General features: G+C 54.2%; 6 protein-coding genes across 6 annotated transcripts; 2 read left to right on the forward strand and 4 right to left on the reverse strand.

The window, feature by feature from the left end:
- Positions 1 to 364: 364 nt before the first annotated feature.
- On the forward strand, positions 365 to 1,642 carry CC84DRAFT_1222030 (uncharacterized protein; the record flags this gene model as incomplete). Its single annotated transcript, XM_018183322.1, has 1 exon — positions 365 to 1,642. One exon carries the CDS (start codon positions 365 to 367, stop codon positions 1,640 to 1,642), a length of 1,278 nt encoding a protein of 425 aa, XP_018030891.1.
- A 300-nt stretch (positions 1,643 to 1,942) lies between these two features.
- Positions 1,943 to 3,338, reverse strand: CC84DRAFT_1155429 (uncharacterized protein). Its single transcript, XM_018176934.1, has 2 exons — positions 3,082 to 3,338; positions 1,943 to 3,030 (listed from the first exon to the last, which is right to left on the reverse strand). The coding sequence occupies exons 1-2, from the start codon at positions 3,170 to 3,172 to the stop codon at positions 2,228 to 2,230; spliced, it is 894 nt and encodes a 297-aa protein (XP_018030892.1). The 5' UTR covers positions 3,173 to 3,338; the 3' UTR covers positions 1,943 to 2,227.
- Positions 3,339 to 3,880: 542 nt separating this feature from the next.
- On the forward strand, positions 3,881 to 7,711 carry CC84DRAFT_1222032 (uncharacterized protein; the record flags this gene model as incomplete). The annotated part of the gene is made up of 3 exons (XM_018183323.1): positions 3,881 to 4,960; positions 5,009 to 7,320; positions 7,378 to 7,711. 3 exons carry the CDS (start codon positions 3,881 to 3,883, stop codon positions 7,709 to 7,711), a joined length of 3,726 nt encoding a protein of 1,241 aa, XP_018030893.1.
- A 939-nt stretch (positions 7,712 to 8,650) lies between these two features.
- On the reverse strand, positions 8,651 to 10,279 carry CC84DRAFT_1044346 (adenine nucleotide alpha hydrolases-like protein; the record flags this gene model as incomplete). Its single annotated transcript, XM_018173398.1, has 2 exons — positions 8,651 to 9,358; positions 9,503 to 10,279. Coding segments are annotated over 2 exons (1,485 nt in total), but the record flags the coding sequence as incomplete, so codon positions are not given.
- A 1,473-nt stretch (positions 10,280 to 11,752) lies between these two features.
- On the reverse strand, positions 11,753 to 13,473 carry CC84DRAFT_1102467 (uncharacterized protein; the record flags this gene model as incomplete). Its single annotated transcript, XM_018174969.1, has 2 exons — positions 11,753 to 12,885; positions 12,969 to 13,473. The coding sequence occupies 2 exons, from the start codon at positions 13,471 to 13,473 to the stop codon at positions 11,753 to 11,755; spliced, it is 1,638 nt and encodes a 545-aa protein (XP_018030895.1).
- Positions 13,474 to 15,685: 2,212 nt separating this feature from the next.
- CC84DRAFT_308055 (uncharacterized protein) lies at positions 15,686 to 16,589 on the reverse strand. Its single transcript, XM_018185815.1, has 2 exons — positions 16,304 to 16,589; positions 15,686 to 16,249 (listed from the first exon to the last, which is right to left on the reverse strand). Exons 1-2 carry the CDS (start codon positions 16,404 to 16,406, stop codon positions 15,894 to 15,896), a joined length of 459 nt encoding a protein of 152 aa, XP_018030896.1. The 5' UTR covers positions 16,407 to 16,589; the 3' UTR covers positions 15,686 to 15,893.
- Between the last annotated feature and the right edge of the window lie 1,664 nt (positions 16,590 to 18,253).

Consider the following 18,253-nt stretch of genomic DNA (forward strand, 5'->3'; position numbering starts at 1 on the left):
CTTCTATAGGCAAAGAAAATGAAAGCGGAGTGCGGGAGGGGAGTATACAATGATAGCATTTGATTTTGAGGTACGCTCGGTTCAATTCTCGAATTTATGCAACATTTCGTTTTAGTACGTTACAATGGTCACACAGCATTTTTCCGAGTCTTTTGCGTGCATTTGAGTCACCAGTTGAAAGATACACTGAGATGCAGAGGCGCGCTCGATCTTATTCGTTCCTTCCTAGATCGTGCCCTTGGACTCTCTCCTTCACCAGCGCTGCTGTTTGTATACCTGCCTAGAGCCAAACAAAAAGCTCTCCATCGCAACTTCGCATCGCAAATACCACTTGCATCAGAAAATATACACTATTCGTAACGCAATGGCCTTGGGCGGATACAAACACGTCGCGCGCGCGTCGCTGTTCGGGGGGAAGCGTGCACAGCAACGAGGCCAGAAACGACAACCCGAGGAACAGATCCTCGGCTGCTCGCCCACGAGCTCCAATGCAGCACCCAAGCAGAAACTATCACACAAATTAGAACAGACTGGTTCACCACTAGGCGCCACAGACTCCCAGAAGAAAGGGAAACGGAAGCTATCAACCCCAGAGAAAGAGCGATTCAAAAGCTCAGAATCCTGGAATTCAGAACAGCAGCGATTGCGGAACGAAAAGAAGAAACAGCTCAAGAAACTGAAAAAGCAGCAAAGGCGTCGAGAAAGGAAGAAGCGATCTCCGTCAGACCCTCGAGCGAAGCCCATGGAGACCGTGGAGGAGACTGCGAAGATGCAAAAAGAGGGTGCAGTTCTGGAGAATTCAGAAGCTGCTAGCGAATCAGAAAGTCATAGCTTCCCAATTCGAGTGGTTGAAGTCGACGAAGGGATGAAGTACGACCTCGCTGTCAAATTTGGATGGATAGATCCGAAAGAGGACAACTCCGGCTCGATGCAGGATAACTTTGTTGACTCCGCTTACGGAAACGACCATCATCCACAACTGCCGAGGAAGAACACCGTCACACTTGTGCCGGATACCTTGCACGAAATAATTCCGCCGCGCCATCAAAGCCCACCGATCGACTATGTCCCACGCACACCCACAAACTCACCTTCGCCACAGGAGCCTATGACTCCAAATCGACCCATAAGAACTCCAGACGTCCTGGTCGTCACTCCTAGCAGACGCCGTCCCAGTCCGCAGCTTGAGTTCATCGTGTCGCCAAAATCTTCCGCTGGTCACCAAGCCGCGGCTAACATGCTCGTCGCCTTGAAGTCGCGTACTGCGCGACTGAACACTCAGATTGCTGGCTTCAACACGCACCTTCTTGGACTACTGAACAGATTAACTTTGCCAGCCAAAGAAACGCGGAGTGATTCAACAGCCAAGGCGAAGGTTCTACGCAAGATCATAACCGCGATGGAAGAGCATTCTAACCAAGTGTTCATGATGGAATTTGCGCTGCGAGACCTGGTTGACGAAGGATATGAAGACTTGTCTGAATCTTTGAAAAAGACTGAGGGAGAGTTTGTGGAGTTGGTGAAGGTTTATGAGCGGAAGGTGTATGAGCTCATGGGCAAGTTGTCACCGGGGGCGTTGGAGAAGACAATGAGAGACCCAGGAGACACGCAGAGTGTGAGAGCATTGGATCCTGAGCAGTGATATGCGATAGGCTTAGACATATGTGATTGTAAGGGAGTGAAGATCGTTCATCCGCAGGCAGAGTCAATCGTATCTAATCGTGAACTACCAGACCGGGGTATCTGTCTACGTGATATAACGCCACTTCCAACAATAGACTAGTCACGACTTGGCTGCAGTACCTAGACAGAGGTTTGAGTACACTGTGTTACTCCAGGGGAGCAATGCAGTGTTCAAACGTTTGACCAAGTACTGTGCACCACGACCCCAGTCATTTCCCATGCCATACCAAACAAACAACATTATAATACCTGGGCAGAGGTTTGGGTACACTGTCTTACTTTAGTAGGAGCAATAAAGTGGTCAAAGTTCTGAAGGTCAGGACTACAGTCTGTGTCTCTCAAGCTGAGCTACACACACAAATTTCTTTCACCAAATTCCGTTTACTTTGATAGTCAGATGTTTTCACAAGCGCCCGAGCTGTTCACTCATGTCGAAGGGTTCGAAAGCACCCATAGTTGCACGAGCAACAGGCCCAAAGATAGGTTGGATAGTTCACCCAATCCATTCAAAGGGTATCGTTCCTCTCTTCAAAGTGGTACAATCCTATATTTTAGCGTCGGGCTTCCTTCTTGCTGCCGTATTCCTCGCTGCATCAAGAACAAACGTAACGTGGTGGCTCAATGCAATCAAGTCACCCTGCTCATCATGTACATGCACCTCCAGATCCATCCGCCCATTCTTCACCTTCTTCGTCTGCACCCGTATGGCCAACCACTTTACCCCCTCTGTCGGCAGGCTCTTCTTGACGTCCAGGTTTAAAAGCAGCGTCGGGTACCAGAACGGGCCCTGGCTCTGATCCCGGTAGGCCTCCACGATCTGGGGAAACATGTCGGCGACGAAGCCAATTGACGAGTTTGTGAAGTTGGAGCCATCGCGAAAGCAAAGCCACTCGTCTGCTATGTTGGGCTTGACCTGCCCGTTGCGCGGAAAGTGGAACTTGACCTGCCGCGACGCTTTCCTGAACTTCGGGAAGGGCATATTCTCCTCCAGATACCAGTTCTTATCTCCGTCCTTTGCTAAGTCGCTCAAAACCACTGACGCTGCCGGTGGCTGCAGCTTGTACTCTGTGTCGAAGCTTACACCCTGCTCGGTATCGATGTTGGAATTCGTCGCGTAGGCGATGACCTCCTCGCGGCCCTCTTGGGACATGCGGACGTGTACGACCGAAGCTTGTCTGCCGAGCTTGACATCTTCGACATGGAAGGTTGCGGGCCCGACCTCGGTGCGGCGGAGGAACTCGATGTGAAGGGCGATGGTGTGCGGCTGGTTCTGCTTCGCGAGGGTGGTTGCGAAGTGGGCAGACACAACCTCGAGGACGCAGCCGGTTACGTAGCCACCATTGGGAACTGTCCAAAATGAGTATATTCCATTGTGATCGATGATGGTATGTAGCTTACCAGTTCCAATGCACCAGTCGCCCTGCAGCGTACACTCATAGGTGTTCGAGCTAAGCTTGCGCACGGCTGTGGCTTCTTTCCACGATGGCATCTTCGCGGTCTTGCAGGCTTGGTTTTACTACAATTCAACGAGAGTGCAACATCACATAGTGACCTCCAGCATTGCTGAAGAGCGATTACTCCTCGAAAAGTACTCCGAGGTCCTTCCCCACACTAGCGAGAGCCGAGGCTTCGCGTTATCGATATGGTAGCGAGCCGCTAGCGATCATGGCATTCTTGTCAGAAGCTTGCAAGAACTGTCCCAGATACATTCACCATGGTCGTCTGTTAGTATCACGTCTGCACGGTCAATACGCGTGCATTCGGCACAAACGTCGCAAACGTAACATGAGTGGGGCAAGCGGCCAAGGCTCCGCTCCTGCGTCGATGGTCCCCTGGTGCATACGTCATAGCTAACCAGGTTACCTGAACGCAGCCCCTCCCCAACGGCTACACGGCCCAGCCTGTGGCTTGGAACCCCCATTGCAATGCTCACAGTGGAGAATAACTGGTCAGCTCAAAGCTTCAAGAAACCTGTCACGATCGCTGTACATACGTCAATTCGAACCACGGCCTTCGCTGCCGCTCAATTCGCTTCCACGTAGATCCATGCCCTCGTTGTTCTCACGCATGCCGCCTGTACACCAGACATCAACCACCTGAGGTTGAATACTGACGAGCCCACGACTGACCAACTACTCATAATAGCACAGCTAGTCCGGCGCTTCCACTCACCACACTCGCGCGCGCAACCTCGACCATGTCCGGTGTAGAGGACGTAGAGGCTTCGGGGCGCAAGCACAAGCCTCCCTACACGCCGCATCATCCTGTACCGACCGTTCAACGTTACCGTCAAGAGAAACAGGACCGCGAGCAGCAGTACGGCCATCCCGATGCTGACGGTCAAGATGATCGCAGCAAGACCAACCGACTCACGGACGCATACACCGCATTGCGACACGGCAAGGAAGCCGTGAACCCGAACGAGAACACACAGCCGTACAAGTCCATCAATAAGAACTTGGAAGATACCGACGAAAACGATATAGCAGACGATCACGCCGGGCGCGTGAAACCAAAAAGTAATGACGACAAGTTCAGGCGCAAGAGCGATGGCGATGATGACCACGATGACACGCCAAAGGATACTACAGAAGGAAATTTGGTTTCACAGGACCCCAAGAAAGCTAGAAAGGATATGAAGAAGTGGAGTGCAGACGGGACAGAACGCGAGGTCACAGATCCAGTTACACATCTCCCTGTGACAATCCATGATTACACGGAGAAAGACTTGAAAATGACACCCAAGAATGGGCCACCTGCAGGCACGGAGGCAAGGTCGGCCACTGGCGCACTGGCCATGAACAAGTCCGACGAGCAGCTTCAGGATGAGCAGAAGGAGTCCCAGGATGCCCACAGCGGTGTCGACCCTCTCTTCCCGCCTCCCGACTTTACCATGACACGCGAAGGCATCACGGACGCATATAGAAAGGCCATTACCGCTGGACTTGGATTGGTCGCCGCAAGCATAGTTACCGTCGTAGCGCTTTTTCAATTCACGCGTAACTCTACTGGCTGGTCGAGAGCCTTCTTCCTTCTGCTCGAGATAGCTGCTTGTGTTGGTGCTTCCGGCGCTGTTATCATGGGCACACGACAGTGGACAGAGAATAAGATTAACAACGTATGGGAGACTGAAGTCTGGCAGGCCGAGAGGGAGAAAGGCCAGAAGCTGATCAAAACCAACATTCCAGAGAGCGCGCAATGGCTGAATTCATTTCTGGCTTCGGTCTGGCCGCTCATCAACCCTGATCTCTTTACTAGCATATCAGATACTCTTGAGGTGAGTCCTACATTCCGGTCTTTATATCCAACAAGCTAATCAATGCAGGATGTTATGCAAGCTAGTTTACCGAGGATGGTTCGCATGGTATCTGTAGACGACATTGGCCAAGGTAGCGAGTCCCTCCGCATACTGGGTGTTCGATGGCTTCCCACAGGTGCAGCGGCACGGTCTGTGGGTGAGGACGGCAAGCTCAAGAAGGGCGGCGAGAAGGATAAGACAACAAGTGATCGATCGATCCCAGGTCAAGGAGAAGTCGACGACAAAGCAGAAGGGAAAGACGAAGATGGTGACGGACAGGATGATGGAATTGCCGAAGGCATGGAAGCCGAAGAAGGTGATTTCGTCAATGTGGAAATCGCATTCGCCTATCGCCCATCGACTGGACGGAAACGCATGAAGGACCGTGCAAAGAAAGCGCACCTTTACATGGCATTTTATCTACCTTCCAACATCAAGCTTCCTGTCTGGGTCGAGGTCGAGGGTTTCGTCGGCGTGATGCGCATGCGTCTGCAGCTCACGCCTGACCCGCCCTTTTTCTCTTTGTGCACTTTTACCTTCCTCGGACAGCCCAAGGTCGATATCTCTTGCGTTCCACTTCTTAAACAAGCTCCCAATCTGATGGATTTCCCGCTGATCTCCCGCTTCGTCCAGTCGTCGGTCGACGCCGCCATGGCTGAGTACGTGGCACCAAAGTCACTCACACTTGATCTCAAGGACATGATGATGGGCGACGACTTCAAGAAAGACACCAACGCACGTGGCGTTATTGTTGTTACGATCAAGCGTGCATATGACTTTAAGGAAGGAGATGGAGGTATCGGTCCAATCAAGGGCTCAGCCGATCCATATGTGAGTGTTGGCTGGGCCAAGTTTGGCAAACCCATGTGGTCGACTCGTGTCCAGACGAAGAACATGGAGCCCTACTGGCACGAGACTTGCTTCCTGCTGGTGACTTCGGACGAGCTCAACGTGGACGAACGTTTGAGACTACAACTATGGGACGCAGATCGTATGTCAGCCGACGACGACCTAGGCCGCATCGAAGTAGACGTCAAGCATCTGATGAAGGATAAGGCAACGAACGGAAAGATGCATGACCGTGAGGATGGATTTCAATCCCTCAAGAAGGGTGAGGGTATGCCGGGCAAGCTGTGCTGGAGTCTTGGGTATTACTCCAAGACCAGGATCACCGACGATCAGCTCACTGCTCAAGAAGAGGACTCGGATATTGAGAACATCGATCAGCTCAAGGAAAAAGTCTACAAGGAAAGCGAGCGCAAATTGCGGGAGGCGAGTAAAGACGAAGGAGAGGAAATTGAGCAGCAGAAGGCTCAAGATCTCAAGGCTCGGGAAGACGATCTCATCATCGCTTCGCCTCCACCATCGAACTACCCTTCCGGTATCCTCAGTGTCGTTGTCCATCAAATTACGGGCCTAGGATTTGAAAGCCTAAACAGAAAGAAGCAGAATGACGACGCCAGTGAGGAAGAGGAGGAGGGCGATGATCTGCCTTCCGCATATTGTACCATCATCCTCAATCATCAAAAGATATTCAGAACACGGACCAAGCCGAAGAACTCGAAGCCTTTCTTCAATGCTGGCTGCGAGCGATTCATTCGCGACTGGCGCAACTCCGAAGTACACGTCTCAATACGCGACGCACGTGTGCATGAGGATGACGCTCTTCTCGGCGTTGTCTATCTGCCCCTGTCGAGGATTCTCAAGCACCGCAGCCAACTCGTTTCCAACTTCCCGATCGCTGGTGGCGTCGGCTACGGCCGCGCTCGTATCTCAATTGTGTTCCGGTCGGTGCAGCTCCAGGCTCCCCCAAGCATGTTAGGCTGGGAATTTGGGACACTGGATATCAAGCCCGTTGTAAAAGCCATCAAGATAACAGATGACCTCAAGAATTTAAGGATGAAGATACGCACCAGCCTCTCTCGTGGCAAGCTCCACTCTGGCACTCAAGACAGCGAAGCAAATCAGCACGACGGCCACACCGTTTGGAAGACCCGGAAAGACAACAGCATCCGTCTACCTGTACGCAAGCGCTACGCTTCGCCCCTCGTCGTCGAGTTTCGCAAGGATTCCGCACTGTCCGACCGTACCCCTGCGTTTGCGATTCTTTGGCTCAAAGACATTCCGGATAATGAGGAACAGACCGTTCGCTTGATCGTGTGGAAAGGCGACCTCAACCGCGCCGAGAACAATGTCCTTGAGTCCTACGGCGACAAAGTCGGCGAGATCGAGCTTACCATGACGTTCTGGTCCGGCCTCTCAGGCTACCACCAACCGCTCGCCAAGAAGGACAAACACCTCGGCCAGGTCATGGAGGTCCTCGATGCGTGCAACGACAAGTAAGCCCCCTTGATCCCACCAACACACAAATATATATCCCCTACTAACAACACCAGCGACGACATGGACTGGAACAATGGCTCAGACTCAGACAACAACTCCGACTCGTCTGATTCCGACACTGACAAGTCTGATTTTATCCCAAGCATCTTGCACCCGAACTCTAACAGCAGCTTGGAAAGCGATGGAAAGAGGGGCTTAATGGATCAGGTCAGGGACTACAAACAGAACGCGAAGCAGCTGCATCGCAGGAATCGCGGCGCGATGCAGTGGAAGGGTCCGAGGACGCTGGTGTATTTGAAGCATTTGGCGCAGAGGGGCGAGAACAAGGTGGAGAATATGTTCAAGATGGAAGGGAAGGGCGGGAAGGGGATTGAGACGGAGGCGTAGGTGGAGTTTGGGCGCCTCTGGCCGATGGCGTTAGAGTTGAATTTGGAGTCATCGGATGGGCCTGTAATTTGTACCATTGGGAAGTCACGGCGTGATGGCGTTCTCGTCGTTTGGGTCCTTTTAGTGCCCGAATTGGCGTTTATGACATGTTGCAGAGCGTTGCTGTAGCGCTGGAGCGGGGAACTATACGATCCAGTAAGGTCAAACAGCTCGACTAAACGGAGTGCAAATATTCAATCAGCGCGTTGCGGGGAGGAGGAGGCAATGGTCCAAGTCATCGCGCTCAAATCATCTACAGCTTGATCTAGCACACTATCTTCCACCTATGACAACCCCTCGAATCTCTCTTCCATCCTCTCCCCAGACCCGCTTACACGGCACCCACGAGAGACCCTTCCTACCCCATCTATTATCACTCCAGTCGCCATTTGCGGAAGCATACAGCGTCCCATGCTCTATTTGAGACAACACAAGCGCAACATCCACATCTCCATCCGGGATCTCCACCACGCGGTACTCGAAGCGAGCCTCCGGATGTCTGACCACAAACTCATTGACTCCCTGAGCAAAAGTAGAGGAGCATGACTGCTGAAGTGACGGCACGTCAAGCCCCGTGCATGCCCACTCGATAGACGCGTACCGTGGCAGCGCATCCACCTCGACGACCACGCAGGGCGGCGCGCGTAGTTGGGCCTGCTCCTGCCCATCGAAGATGCTGTAATCCGGAATCGATGCGCGCGCAACAGTGTCGTCGAACGCTTTGGAAAAGTTCTTCCGGTCCCAGACATCCACCACCTCTTCATCATCGTCCTCTGCCTCCGGCCGTGCGTGTGCAACTTTCCACACCGCCTGCGCGAGCCCCACGCGTTCTTCCTGCTTCCCCGCATCCGCATCCGTGTCAGTGGTCGCAGGAATCATGGCCACTCCCGCCGTCCACCACTTCACGCCCTGCGTCCGCCCAATCCGCCATAAGTGCTGTAGTGCGAGCACCGCCTCGCCGTTGAACCCATCCTTTGTGTACAGCGTCATAGACACTGGATCCAGTGGAATCTGCCCAGCGATATGAAGCTCCCTTCCCTCTCCATCTCCTCGTCTTAGCGGTACGGAGATGGCCTGACTATACGGCCCAATATTCGCGGGCGCCCAGTACGACTGGCTCTGCACGTGGAGCCCGGTACGCTGGCCCGCGGGATGCGCGATTGCGGTGAGCATTACGTCGAGGCCTGCCGGGATGGTGTCGCCGACTGCGATGGTGACGCGGCTGGGTGGATTTGTGAATCTGAAGAAATGCGCATAGAGAGCGTTGATGGAGGTGAAGTCTTTCATGTCGCGGAGCAGGAGTGTGCAGTGGGTTATGTGGTCTGGCATTGTTTGGTAAGATTCGAGCAGTTTTATGAGGCGGAGGAAGATGTTGGTGAGTTGGAGTTTGATGCTAGGGTGGGAGGGGTCGGAATAAGTGGAGGGAGGATGGGAGAGGCCGATCAGGTTGCTGAAGATGAGGGTTTCGGCGTGCTGGAAGTGTCTGCTTGTAGGCAAGGTGATGGGTCTTGGTCGTTTTTCTGAGAGCCTTGTTATGGTTGGTGTTTCTAGCGGAGATTTTAAGATTCGGACGAATTCATCGTCAAAGGTAGGCGGTTTCCTGAGGTCCTGCGATTTGGTCAGAAGAGGGCAATATTTATTGAGTGTCCTGTGTAGAGGTTGACATAAATAGAAAACCTGCTTATTGCCGTGTCGCACATTGCATGAATGTGTACTTACCTGTAGACTTATGGTGTCAGGATCTTTCTCCACAAGCTTTGCAGTAGCCTTCCAGGTTGCGGTCCCACCCTCTTGCCGTACAATTTCCCCTTCCCCTGGGATCTCTAGCTTCCGCTTCCACAATAATGACGGCCCATCCACGACGAGCGTCTCAAACTCGCCTCCTTCACCGACTAGAGCACCGTCACCATTTTCACTAAACCGACCAAGCGCCTTCTTCATCCGGCTCACCGTCTTGGGATCCGCGACATTCTCGCCTAGGAAACTTTCATCCAAGCCACCAGAAGCCACTTTTATGATCTTGGAATGCTGTCCGACGGCGTGCATATCACTGAGCAGACTTGATTGCGAATACGGCGGAAGAAATGGATACTGCCATAGAAAGGAAAGCGGCGTGAGTCCGAGCCGCAGAGCAACACTTTCGACGCGCGTCCGCTGGTACGTCGATAGAATCGCACCTGTAGAAACAGCATTAGCTTCCGGGTGCTGCTCCATGACCTTTCTCAAAAGCGGAACCAGGTCCTCAGTTTCATCGTCCTTCTCTTCACGGTAGTCTCTATCGTGGATAACAGCAGACCCACGGATCTCCTGGCGGTAAAGCGGGACGTCGAGAGCTTTTCCGTACAGCGGGATCAGTGAGGAGCCGATGGTTTGATACATGAAGCTGTTGATGTCTTCATCGCCGTCTTCCGGCGGGTGTAGGTTGGCTAACGCGACGAGCCGGTGGCCATTTGCTAGGCAGTGCAGGATAGAGAAAAAGGAATCTTTGCCGCCAGATATCAAGGCAATGACATTCAGTGAAGCGGCCATGGCGGTTTGAGCGTGGTGTTGTGGCGCTGCGCATTTACGCGCGCGATGGTGGACTGGTGGGGTGCGGAGCTAGAGGTGAGGAAGGTGCGAAAAATGTTTCTTCCGACGAATGTGACCGCCATTCTGAGCTGCAACGAGCTCAAGGGCTACAAAATTGCTGATATCCTCACTCGTTGCTGATCCTGATATCCCGGGCGACACGGCGAGATACATGCGCGATGCAATGGCGAGGGCGGGAACGTAGGTACTTGGCAGGAAGTAGTACCTATGCACAATCATTGCCAGAACTTCTTTCAGATGCCTATGATCCGAGGGGCCAAGTAAAAAGTGCACTCGGCAAATCAGTCTGCTGCATCTCGTGACTAGAGTTCCATTGACTGGGATATGACCCGCAGGTGGCTGTAAACGGATGCATTTACCACGACGACCTAGACAACACGACGATAGTGGTGCAACCACCTATGTGCCGCTGACGATGCGACATCACAGCAGCTCAGGAGGATATGGTAAGTACAAGAAAGACATATTCACGCTATACAATCAAGACACAGCACAGTAAAGCACGACGGACACCGAGACCCACAAGCGAATACCAGGACTACCCTCCTTTCAGACCCAACGGCTACCTCTCACTGGCAGAGGACAAGCATCAATGCGCCATTCACGTCACACTTCACGCCAGGCTTGCACGCACGGGACAATACATCATACACACCACCCATTAAGATATTAAAACGTACTAAGGCGATTCAAGTGCCAGCACTTAATCTACAATCCACGCAAACGCGACAGAAACCCAGCAGAGGAGCACCAAAGCCACACATGGAGATGCAAGAAACGTAGATAGAGCTACAATTTTTCCGTCTCTTATCGAATCGAAACTGACAAATTTCCAGAATGTGCCAACCACAGGCTTGGCCGCATGGCCAAGCCCACTATTACAACGAGCGTAAGAACTCAAGGACATGTGTGATGTGAGATGTGCTGACGGACAAACCAGGCCCAAGAGGATTGTGATGGCCATGGCGTTCGTGAGCGAGTGTGATATGATCCCCGCGTAGATGAAAAGCAGAGAAAAAGAAAGACAGGACCAGAGAACACCAGGGAGAAATGTCTATCCGAGCCAAGAGGCGTTTGTACCCACCGACCGAACCATACCGTGCCAATCCGCCGACCGACCGAGGAAAAACACCCCAGGTAAAAGGCAAACGCTGATGCAAGAGGCAGTATAAGCAGACTCAGCAGAATACACAAGAAAAGGGTGGTGCAAGAAGGGCTTTTGTGCCCAGGTGGAATGAAGAAAGCCGTGCCCCGGTCCGCCAGTCTATAAGCCGAGCCGCCCTTGCGTAACGACATTAAGCAGACGGGTGCGGCATTAGGGTGCTGTACTCCTGCTACGGAGTGTGGCGAGAGGAGAGATGGTCATGTCGGGTCGTAAAGATGCCGAAAGGAAAAAGAGCCAGAAGTTGAATCCTACTCGTCCCGTCTGCGCTTGCGCATCTTGGAGATAGGCGACGCTTCGAGGTCCGTTGAGAAGCCATCCGAGCTTGAGGAGCTGGAGATGTTGGCAGCAGCAGAGTACAGAATCTGACCAAGCATGGCGGGATCTTGGTGTGCGTAGTTGACATCCTGCTGTGCGGAGATCTCATTGGGCTCGAGGACACCCATCACCATGGCGCCCGCTCCGTGAGTGCGCTGGTGCTGCGAGAGGTTGTCGGAGCGCGAGAACTTCTTACCGCAGTCGGTGCACTCAAAGGGCTTCTCGTGCGTGTGGAGCGAGCGGTAGTGACGCTTGAGGTGTTCCTGGCGACGGAAGCGGCGGTTGCAGAGCTGGCAGACGAAAGTCTTGCTCGGGTCCTCAGTAAGAGACTGCTTACGGCCACGTCGGCTGGTTGGCTGAGGAGGCGGGCTTGCATTGTCGTCCGAGCTGGAGGTCATTGCGTTGTCGTTGGCACCAGAATCGCGCTGGCTGGAAGCACCAGACTGGGAGTTGTCGCCGGAAGTCTGCTGCTGCTCGGTGGACTCGCTGTCGCTGGTATCCTTGGCTGCCTTCTTGCTCGAGCGCTTTTTAGGCGCAGACTCGGAAGGCATCTCGCTGTCGAAAGAGCACGGGGTCAAGGGCAGGCCGTGGATGACAAAGTCGTCCTCAGAGTCGAGATAGCTCTCGTCGGTGAACGAGTCCTCCTCGGGTGTGATGAGATCAGGCACCTCAGTGCGCAGGCGCTTGCTGCCAAGGTAGTGGGAGTTCTCGGTCGACGGGTAGGAAACAAAGCTGGTGCTGAAATCGTCCTCGGAATCGAGCTCGAAGTCCAAAAGGGGCTCCCAAGCGGGCAAGCCGTTGGGGTTGAATGACCGCACGGGCTCGAAAGGCTTGGCGGTCTCACCCTTGAGGATAACTCGGTGCTCCTCGTCACCGGAGAAAAGCGTGGGCAGGCACGGGCCCGACGAGGCTGCAATGTTGAGCAAATCCTGCGGGTTGCAAAAGTTGTTCTCAGCCTCGGCGAATTGTGGACGCGGTGAGGGTGAAGGGGTGAGAGAGGGGCATGAGGTGGCAGACAGAAGGTAAGACCCCTGTCCAAGCGCGGGCGCTTGTGGCTGGATGTAAACTGTCGCAAAGTCAGCCCGCCGTCTCCACCACATTTTTTACGCGTCGCAACGTCAAATCAACGCGTCGCGTTATTTCTCTTACCTGGAGTCATTGGTGGTGATGCAGAACCGGACCAGTCGGCACCAGGAGCAAGAATCTCGGTGAAAACCTCTTCTTCACAACCCTGCTTGACGCCCTCGATGCCCTCGCCAGGGAAGAAGGGCTGCACCGGCGTAGGCAAAACATCGCAAGACGATGGCGGGCTGCTGACGCTGCTGCCACATGATGATAGCGGCGGTGTGGCAGGTGAGAATGTGAAGTCGGTGTCGATCGGGTGTAGGAAAGGCGAGTCTTGAGGCTGCACCAAGATCGTTGGCTTCTGGTACATGGGCTGGGGCGATGCAACGGGTGTCATCAATGAATGGCCAAAGCTGGTCTGGTACGGTGTTGACGGCGAGCTAGACGAGGACGACGGCCTCTGCAGGAGCATCTGTGCGTGGAACATCTGCTGTTGCTGTCCTGATGGGTGCGGTGTGAAATGGCCGTGCTGCCGTGCCTTCTCACTTGTGGGGTCTGGGTTGTAGTAGAAGAATGGCGCCTGACCCATGGCTTGTGGGTGCATATACGATCCTTCCATTGTGTAGTGTGGTGTGTGTATTCTACCACGTGGAATGTTAGACCATCCATTCCTTGCCATCAATGTACCATGGTGCCTCGACTTACTCTGATGGAGTTACAACAGCGTGCTATACAGCGTGTTATACACGTGGAATGGTCCTCGATGTATCCGTAGTTGGTTGGGTATTAGATTGTTGGTAGCGATAGTACCGTACAATAGAAGCAACGATAGAAGTTGGCTGAGGGAGTGACTGGACAACGGATCGATATAGCGAACCGTCTACTAATAGGTATACTGGAGTGCGGACGATGTCATGGGGTCGTGCGCGAGAAGATGGGTCCAAAGGAAGGGCTGGCAACTATTCACTACCGTCGAGATGGACAGCGCAAATGTACACCAAAAGGGAAGATCAAGAAGATGAGAAAGACAAGCGAAGAGGTTGATAAACCCTGAATACAAGGAAAAGGCAATGAGTGAAGGGCAGGGCTTGGATAAGTAGGACGGATCAGCGAGCGACGAGACGTGGATTAGGTTAGAAGAAGAAAAGATGACCAGGCACAGGCGGGCGGACGCACGGAATTGGTTAACTAGAATGGTGGGAGGGGAGTCGGGAAGCGTGCAAAGGCGCAGTAACGGACTCCACTTGGGCCAACCACAATGGAGGGCATGCATGCTGCAGCGACCCCTGCGCGGACTCATGCACTGGTTATTCTGTGACTGGGAATTGACTCGTGGGCCGGCCGATGCGCAGCTTAGGGCAGCACGACGCGCGGCATTATTTTATGCTGCAGGATGCACTAATATTGGCCGCCAACCGCCTGGCCTGCCTGTGGCTGCACCGCGCGCCGTCGTGGAGGGTCGCGAAATGAGGACCGGCACAGTCGTGCACACCGGCGTCACAACCGCGTCCATACCTGGCACTACGCCTGCTCGCCCACCGCAGCGAGCTATCGATAGGTAACTGCGTCCTGCGCCCCGCAAGAGGGCATCCGCACGCGCCGACTGGAGGCGTGCCAGGCCCTGGGGATGGAGTGGCCGTGACTGGCAAGCTGAGCGGCGCGGGACGACCGCCGCCGTGGTGTTGAATAATGGGCTGCGTGCTCCACTGGCAGTAGCAGCAGGCTGTGACGCTGCGTCTCACAGTCGTTGGCGGAGCGTCTGTCGAACGGGACACAAGAGGCCACATTCAGCCGTGATGCCCGCCGGCTGCCGTCAGCCTATCCGCCCAATCGATAGTGATAGCTGCCCGTTGGACAGGCCCTGGTCCTGGCTGCTGTGCCGCGAGAGCGCGCGCTGAGACCTGCTGACCCTCCATGTGGGATGTTTGGAAACGCTTCTGTGCTGGCCAGACAGCGACGCTGACGGCCGGCCTACCACGTCTCAGATGCACACGATGGAAAAACGCCGAGTCGAATCGCGGCCACCAGGCGCGGTGCCACTGTCACGACGGCGCAAGTGCATGTGGAGGCAACGAAGCCTGTGCCTGACGACGACGTCGACGTCGACTTGCTCCGGAGGCGCCGTCAGTGGCCGGCGGTTCAACAGGCTTGCATTGCAACGGGCGAATCCGCGAGGCTGCAAGCTACATTCATCAACCACAGCCCCACGGTAGACTGTCTTTGCGGGCGCGTGAGATGGAAGATGACTGCATCGCGTACATGTATGTCGTTGAGGGTATCCCGCTGTACAATCCCGAACAACGAGAACGCGGCAGTCTTGCTGGCCTCTTGCAGTAGCCATCCTGCTCGCGCGACGTATGCTGAGGAGAGACTCGAGGCCTGCAGGAACACCAGGCTTTCCTGCAGTAGGTCGGCGCCCGCGGGGCCTGATTTGCTCGGGCGCTCGCTGCAGCTGCCGTCCGCCTGGGTGTGTGGGGAAATTTCATGTGACGGTAGACGGCCGCAGGCGATGGTGAAACATAATGGCAAACGAGTAGCTGCGATGCAATCGATTCGATCCCATATCGCCACTTATGGTGTTGAGCTTCATCCATGGTTGCCTCCCGTCCGCCGCTGCAATGCTGCCATCTAGTTGCGCCGCCTGCGAATCGGGCGTTTCAATCCTGCATTAGACGAAGCTGCTGGGGCTGCATGCATTCGTAGAGACTGCCCACGATAGAACAGATGGAGGTTGTGATACGCATCTGCACGATGTCACCACCTGTCTTCTCTATCGATAGCAGTGGATCACACGAAGGCAGACGCAGTCAGCACGGGCGTTTCTATCTTCGCGGCTGCCACTTTTGTGCACACCGTGTATAATTCCGTCAGCCCTCAATAAACACTTATCCCGTCGTGATAATCGGCACAACTTATTGAGCTTCTATTTTGGGTTTGGTAGCGGCAAATTATGCTGGCTTGCACACCACCATTGAATGCACATCGGCCACCACTGCGTCCCCATGTGGCCTAGTTGTGCCGCTGCTTTATCCTCGCAAATCCTCGTTCAGAACACGCTCGCCTGCATGCGAAACGGCGTGGAGGGCACCTCGCTCGCCCAATCGCGTCGTCACCCATTCTTTTTTTCCCCCACAGTGACGAAAAGCGGCCTCTTCTGTGGTCGACAGCGCCTCTAATGCAGGTACCGACGCAGGAACAGCCAGAGAGACCAACGCCGTCGGTATCCCACACCAACTTGTGTTTCACGATGCCTTCTGGTAGAGAGCTATCAGTCAAAATCGATACATATGTCTGCAACTTGGGCCCTCCAATGTCGCATTCCTTCCGACGCGCGCACGCTTCCGATGCCACGCAGCCCTTAGCCTCTTTCCCATTAGTTGCGTTCTGGAAGCTTTGTTAGACGATCCTACACGACTCACCGACGACGCCCCACGAAGAGCACGATTCAGGAAGCAGCCCGCCCGGAAGGTCTGAGGTCCCTTCCGCCTCCAACAGTCTGTCCGCGGGCTCTGGTCCTGGCATCCGCCTCGCCAGGGCCTCGGCGCCGGGGAAGCCCGCGTAGCTTCCATAGCGTCCATGTGGTCATGGCCCTGCTCCACTTTGTTAACCTTATCATCTCGCCGTGGCACCCTGATCTTCAGAAAAATCTCTGATCTAAGTCCACATGGCACTTTGGTCGGCGGGGTAGGCAAGAGCACACCACGAGTTCTCTTGATTCAGGACCTGAAACCTTCGAACCTGCATGTGCTGTCATGTCAAGTTGGTGTAGCGCACCAACGGCTCTCGGTGCGCATCCGCCCGAGCGTCGTTTAATGTATCATGAGTAATTTCGAAGTGTTGAGAATCTGTGTGTTCCTGCGTCAGAATGTTCATGCAAGGATGTCTCGCCTCATCGCGTGAGTGTCTGTCGTGCCCAAAGATCGCCTAGCTCGATAATCGTAAGGATTCGCCCACCATCCTCACACTCGGCTCGAACACGTCGTGACAAAACGCTCATGATCCGCGGCACAGGAACGACTGCTGTCGGGACGACCCCACTAATACGAAACAGACGCTCGCTTGAAGTCGCGTCCGAGTCTCGAGACTGGATGCAAAGATGCCATTCGCCCATCTGACATGTGGCTCTCAATGCGTCAAAAGATATGACAGCGGCCTCTTTGCTCAGTAGAGATTGGCTTTGAAGCCTGAACTGCACGTCTGTGAGTTAATCGACACCCATGTCAACCGCAATCTTGTCGAAACATTTTGTACTCGCCCTTGCATAACTACCCCACACGCTTCCACATCTAATCTAGATAAGGCAGTTGGCAGCATCCTTCCTGGCGATCCAACCCGCTGGGCATCCACGAGCCGTTGTCGGAGCAGGGACTAAAGACCCTGATGGTCAGTACGTTCTTTGTCCTCAAATTCGACGCATAGTTATGCTGGATGGTGCTTCCACGGATACAGAATGTGCGTAACTTGGCCATGGCGTTGGTACGCCTTGACCCCAGACAGCTCTGGAGGAACAGCCACCCGCGTCCCTGGACCGTGGCCTCGCGAAAATTTGGGTAGTTTTCTTGCACGCATTACGATTCGTAAAGGAAACTGTGCCGCTAGCAAACGCCTTCCATTCGATGCCCAGCATTTGTGTGTTTCGCATGTAATCCTCGCACGCAGATGCAACTCAGCTGGCAGCATTCCGCAACCAGAACGAACAGCTCAGTGACTTGCAGTGGACCGCAGGTTGGCGAGTGAATTCAAAGACGTGTCTCGTGCAATGTGAGACGGGAAGTGGGACCTCGGCGAGGGCCGCTTCTCTGGAGCCGTCTGATGTGGCGACATCTCCGTGAGCAATGCGCACTGAGCGCACGCTTCCCGGCAGTCACGCCAGTTCGTCCAGGTTGCCCGTGGTCTTTGATGAACATTTGCCGGCGGCCTCATCCCGGCAAGATAGGGCTCTCGTCAAATCACGTGGAATGGATAGCTTTGGTCCTGATTCAGCTGTCTGTGCCTTCGCTCTTACCTCGGCCAGTAGGGTGCCATGGCGTCGAACGTGCCATCGGCTCAGCTTCTACTAGCAAGCGAAGATACTGTAGCACTGACTGTGGCGAAGTTCGTGTTCGGCTCGGCTCTCGGTTGATGAGGCTGAGCGAATTCGCACCGCCACAGCTATGCGTTGTCAAATGACAGTCAGTGACTTCGTGTGGGATCTAGAGATGCTTCCTTGTATGAAACAATGGCGTCCTGTTTGACCCACGAGCGTCAACTGTAAGATCGTGGCCTGTCACTGCGGGCAGTATGCTTTAACTTCATCTCTTGGTGAATCACCTCATGGTGCTCTGCCATTCCCAACAACCAACCATCATGCTGGCGCATATGGTAATAAC

Source organism: Paraphaeosphaeria sporulosa, assembly GCF_001642045.1.
Source record: "Paraphaeosphaeria sporulosa strain AP3s5-JAC2a unplaced genomic scaffold CC84scaffold_12, whole genome shotgun sequence".
NCBI lineage: Eukaryota > Fungi > Ascomycota > Dothideomycetes > Pleosporales > Didymosphaeriaceae > Paraphaeosphaeria > Paraphaeosphaeria sporulosa.

Excerpts from the sequence above, each read along its gene's own strand:
- CC84DRAFT_1155429 (XM_018176934.1), bottom strand. The coding sequence starts at position 3,172 with ATGCCATCGTGGAAAGAAGCCACAGCCGTGCGCAAGCTTAGCTCGAAC. Across the intron at positions 3,031-3,081 it reads CGACTGGTGCATTGGAACTG|TTCCCAATGGTGGCTACGTA; the intron begins GTAAGCTACATA and ends CATTTTGGACAG.
- CC84DRAFT_308055 (XM_018185815.1), bottom strand. The coding sequence starts at position 16,406 with ATGCCAGGACCAGAGCCCGCGGACAGACTGTTGGAGGCGGAAGGGACC. Across the intron at positions 16,250-16,303 it reads CTCTTCGTGGGGCGTCGTCG|AGGCTAAGGGCTGCGTGGCA; the intron begins GTGAGTCGTGTA and ends CTAATGGGAAAG.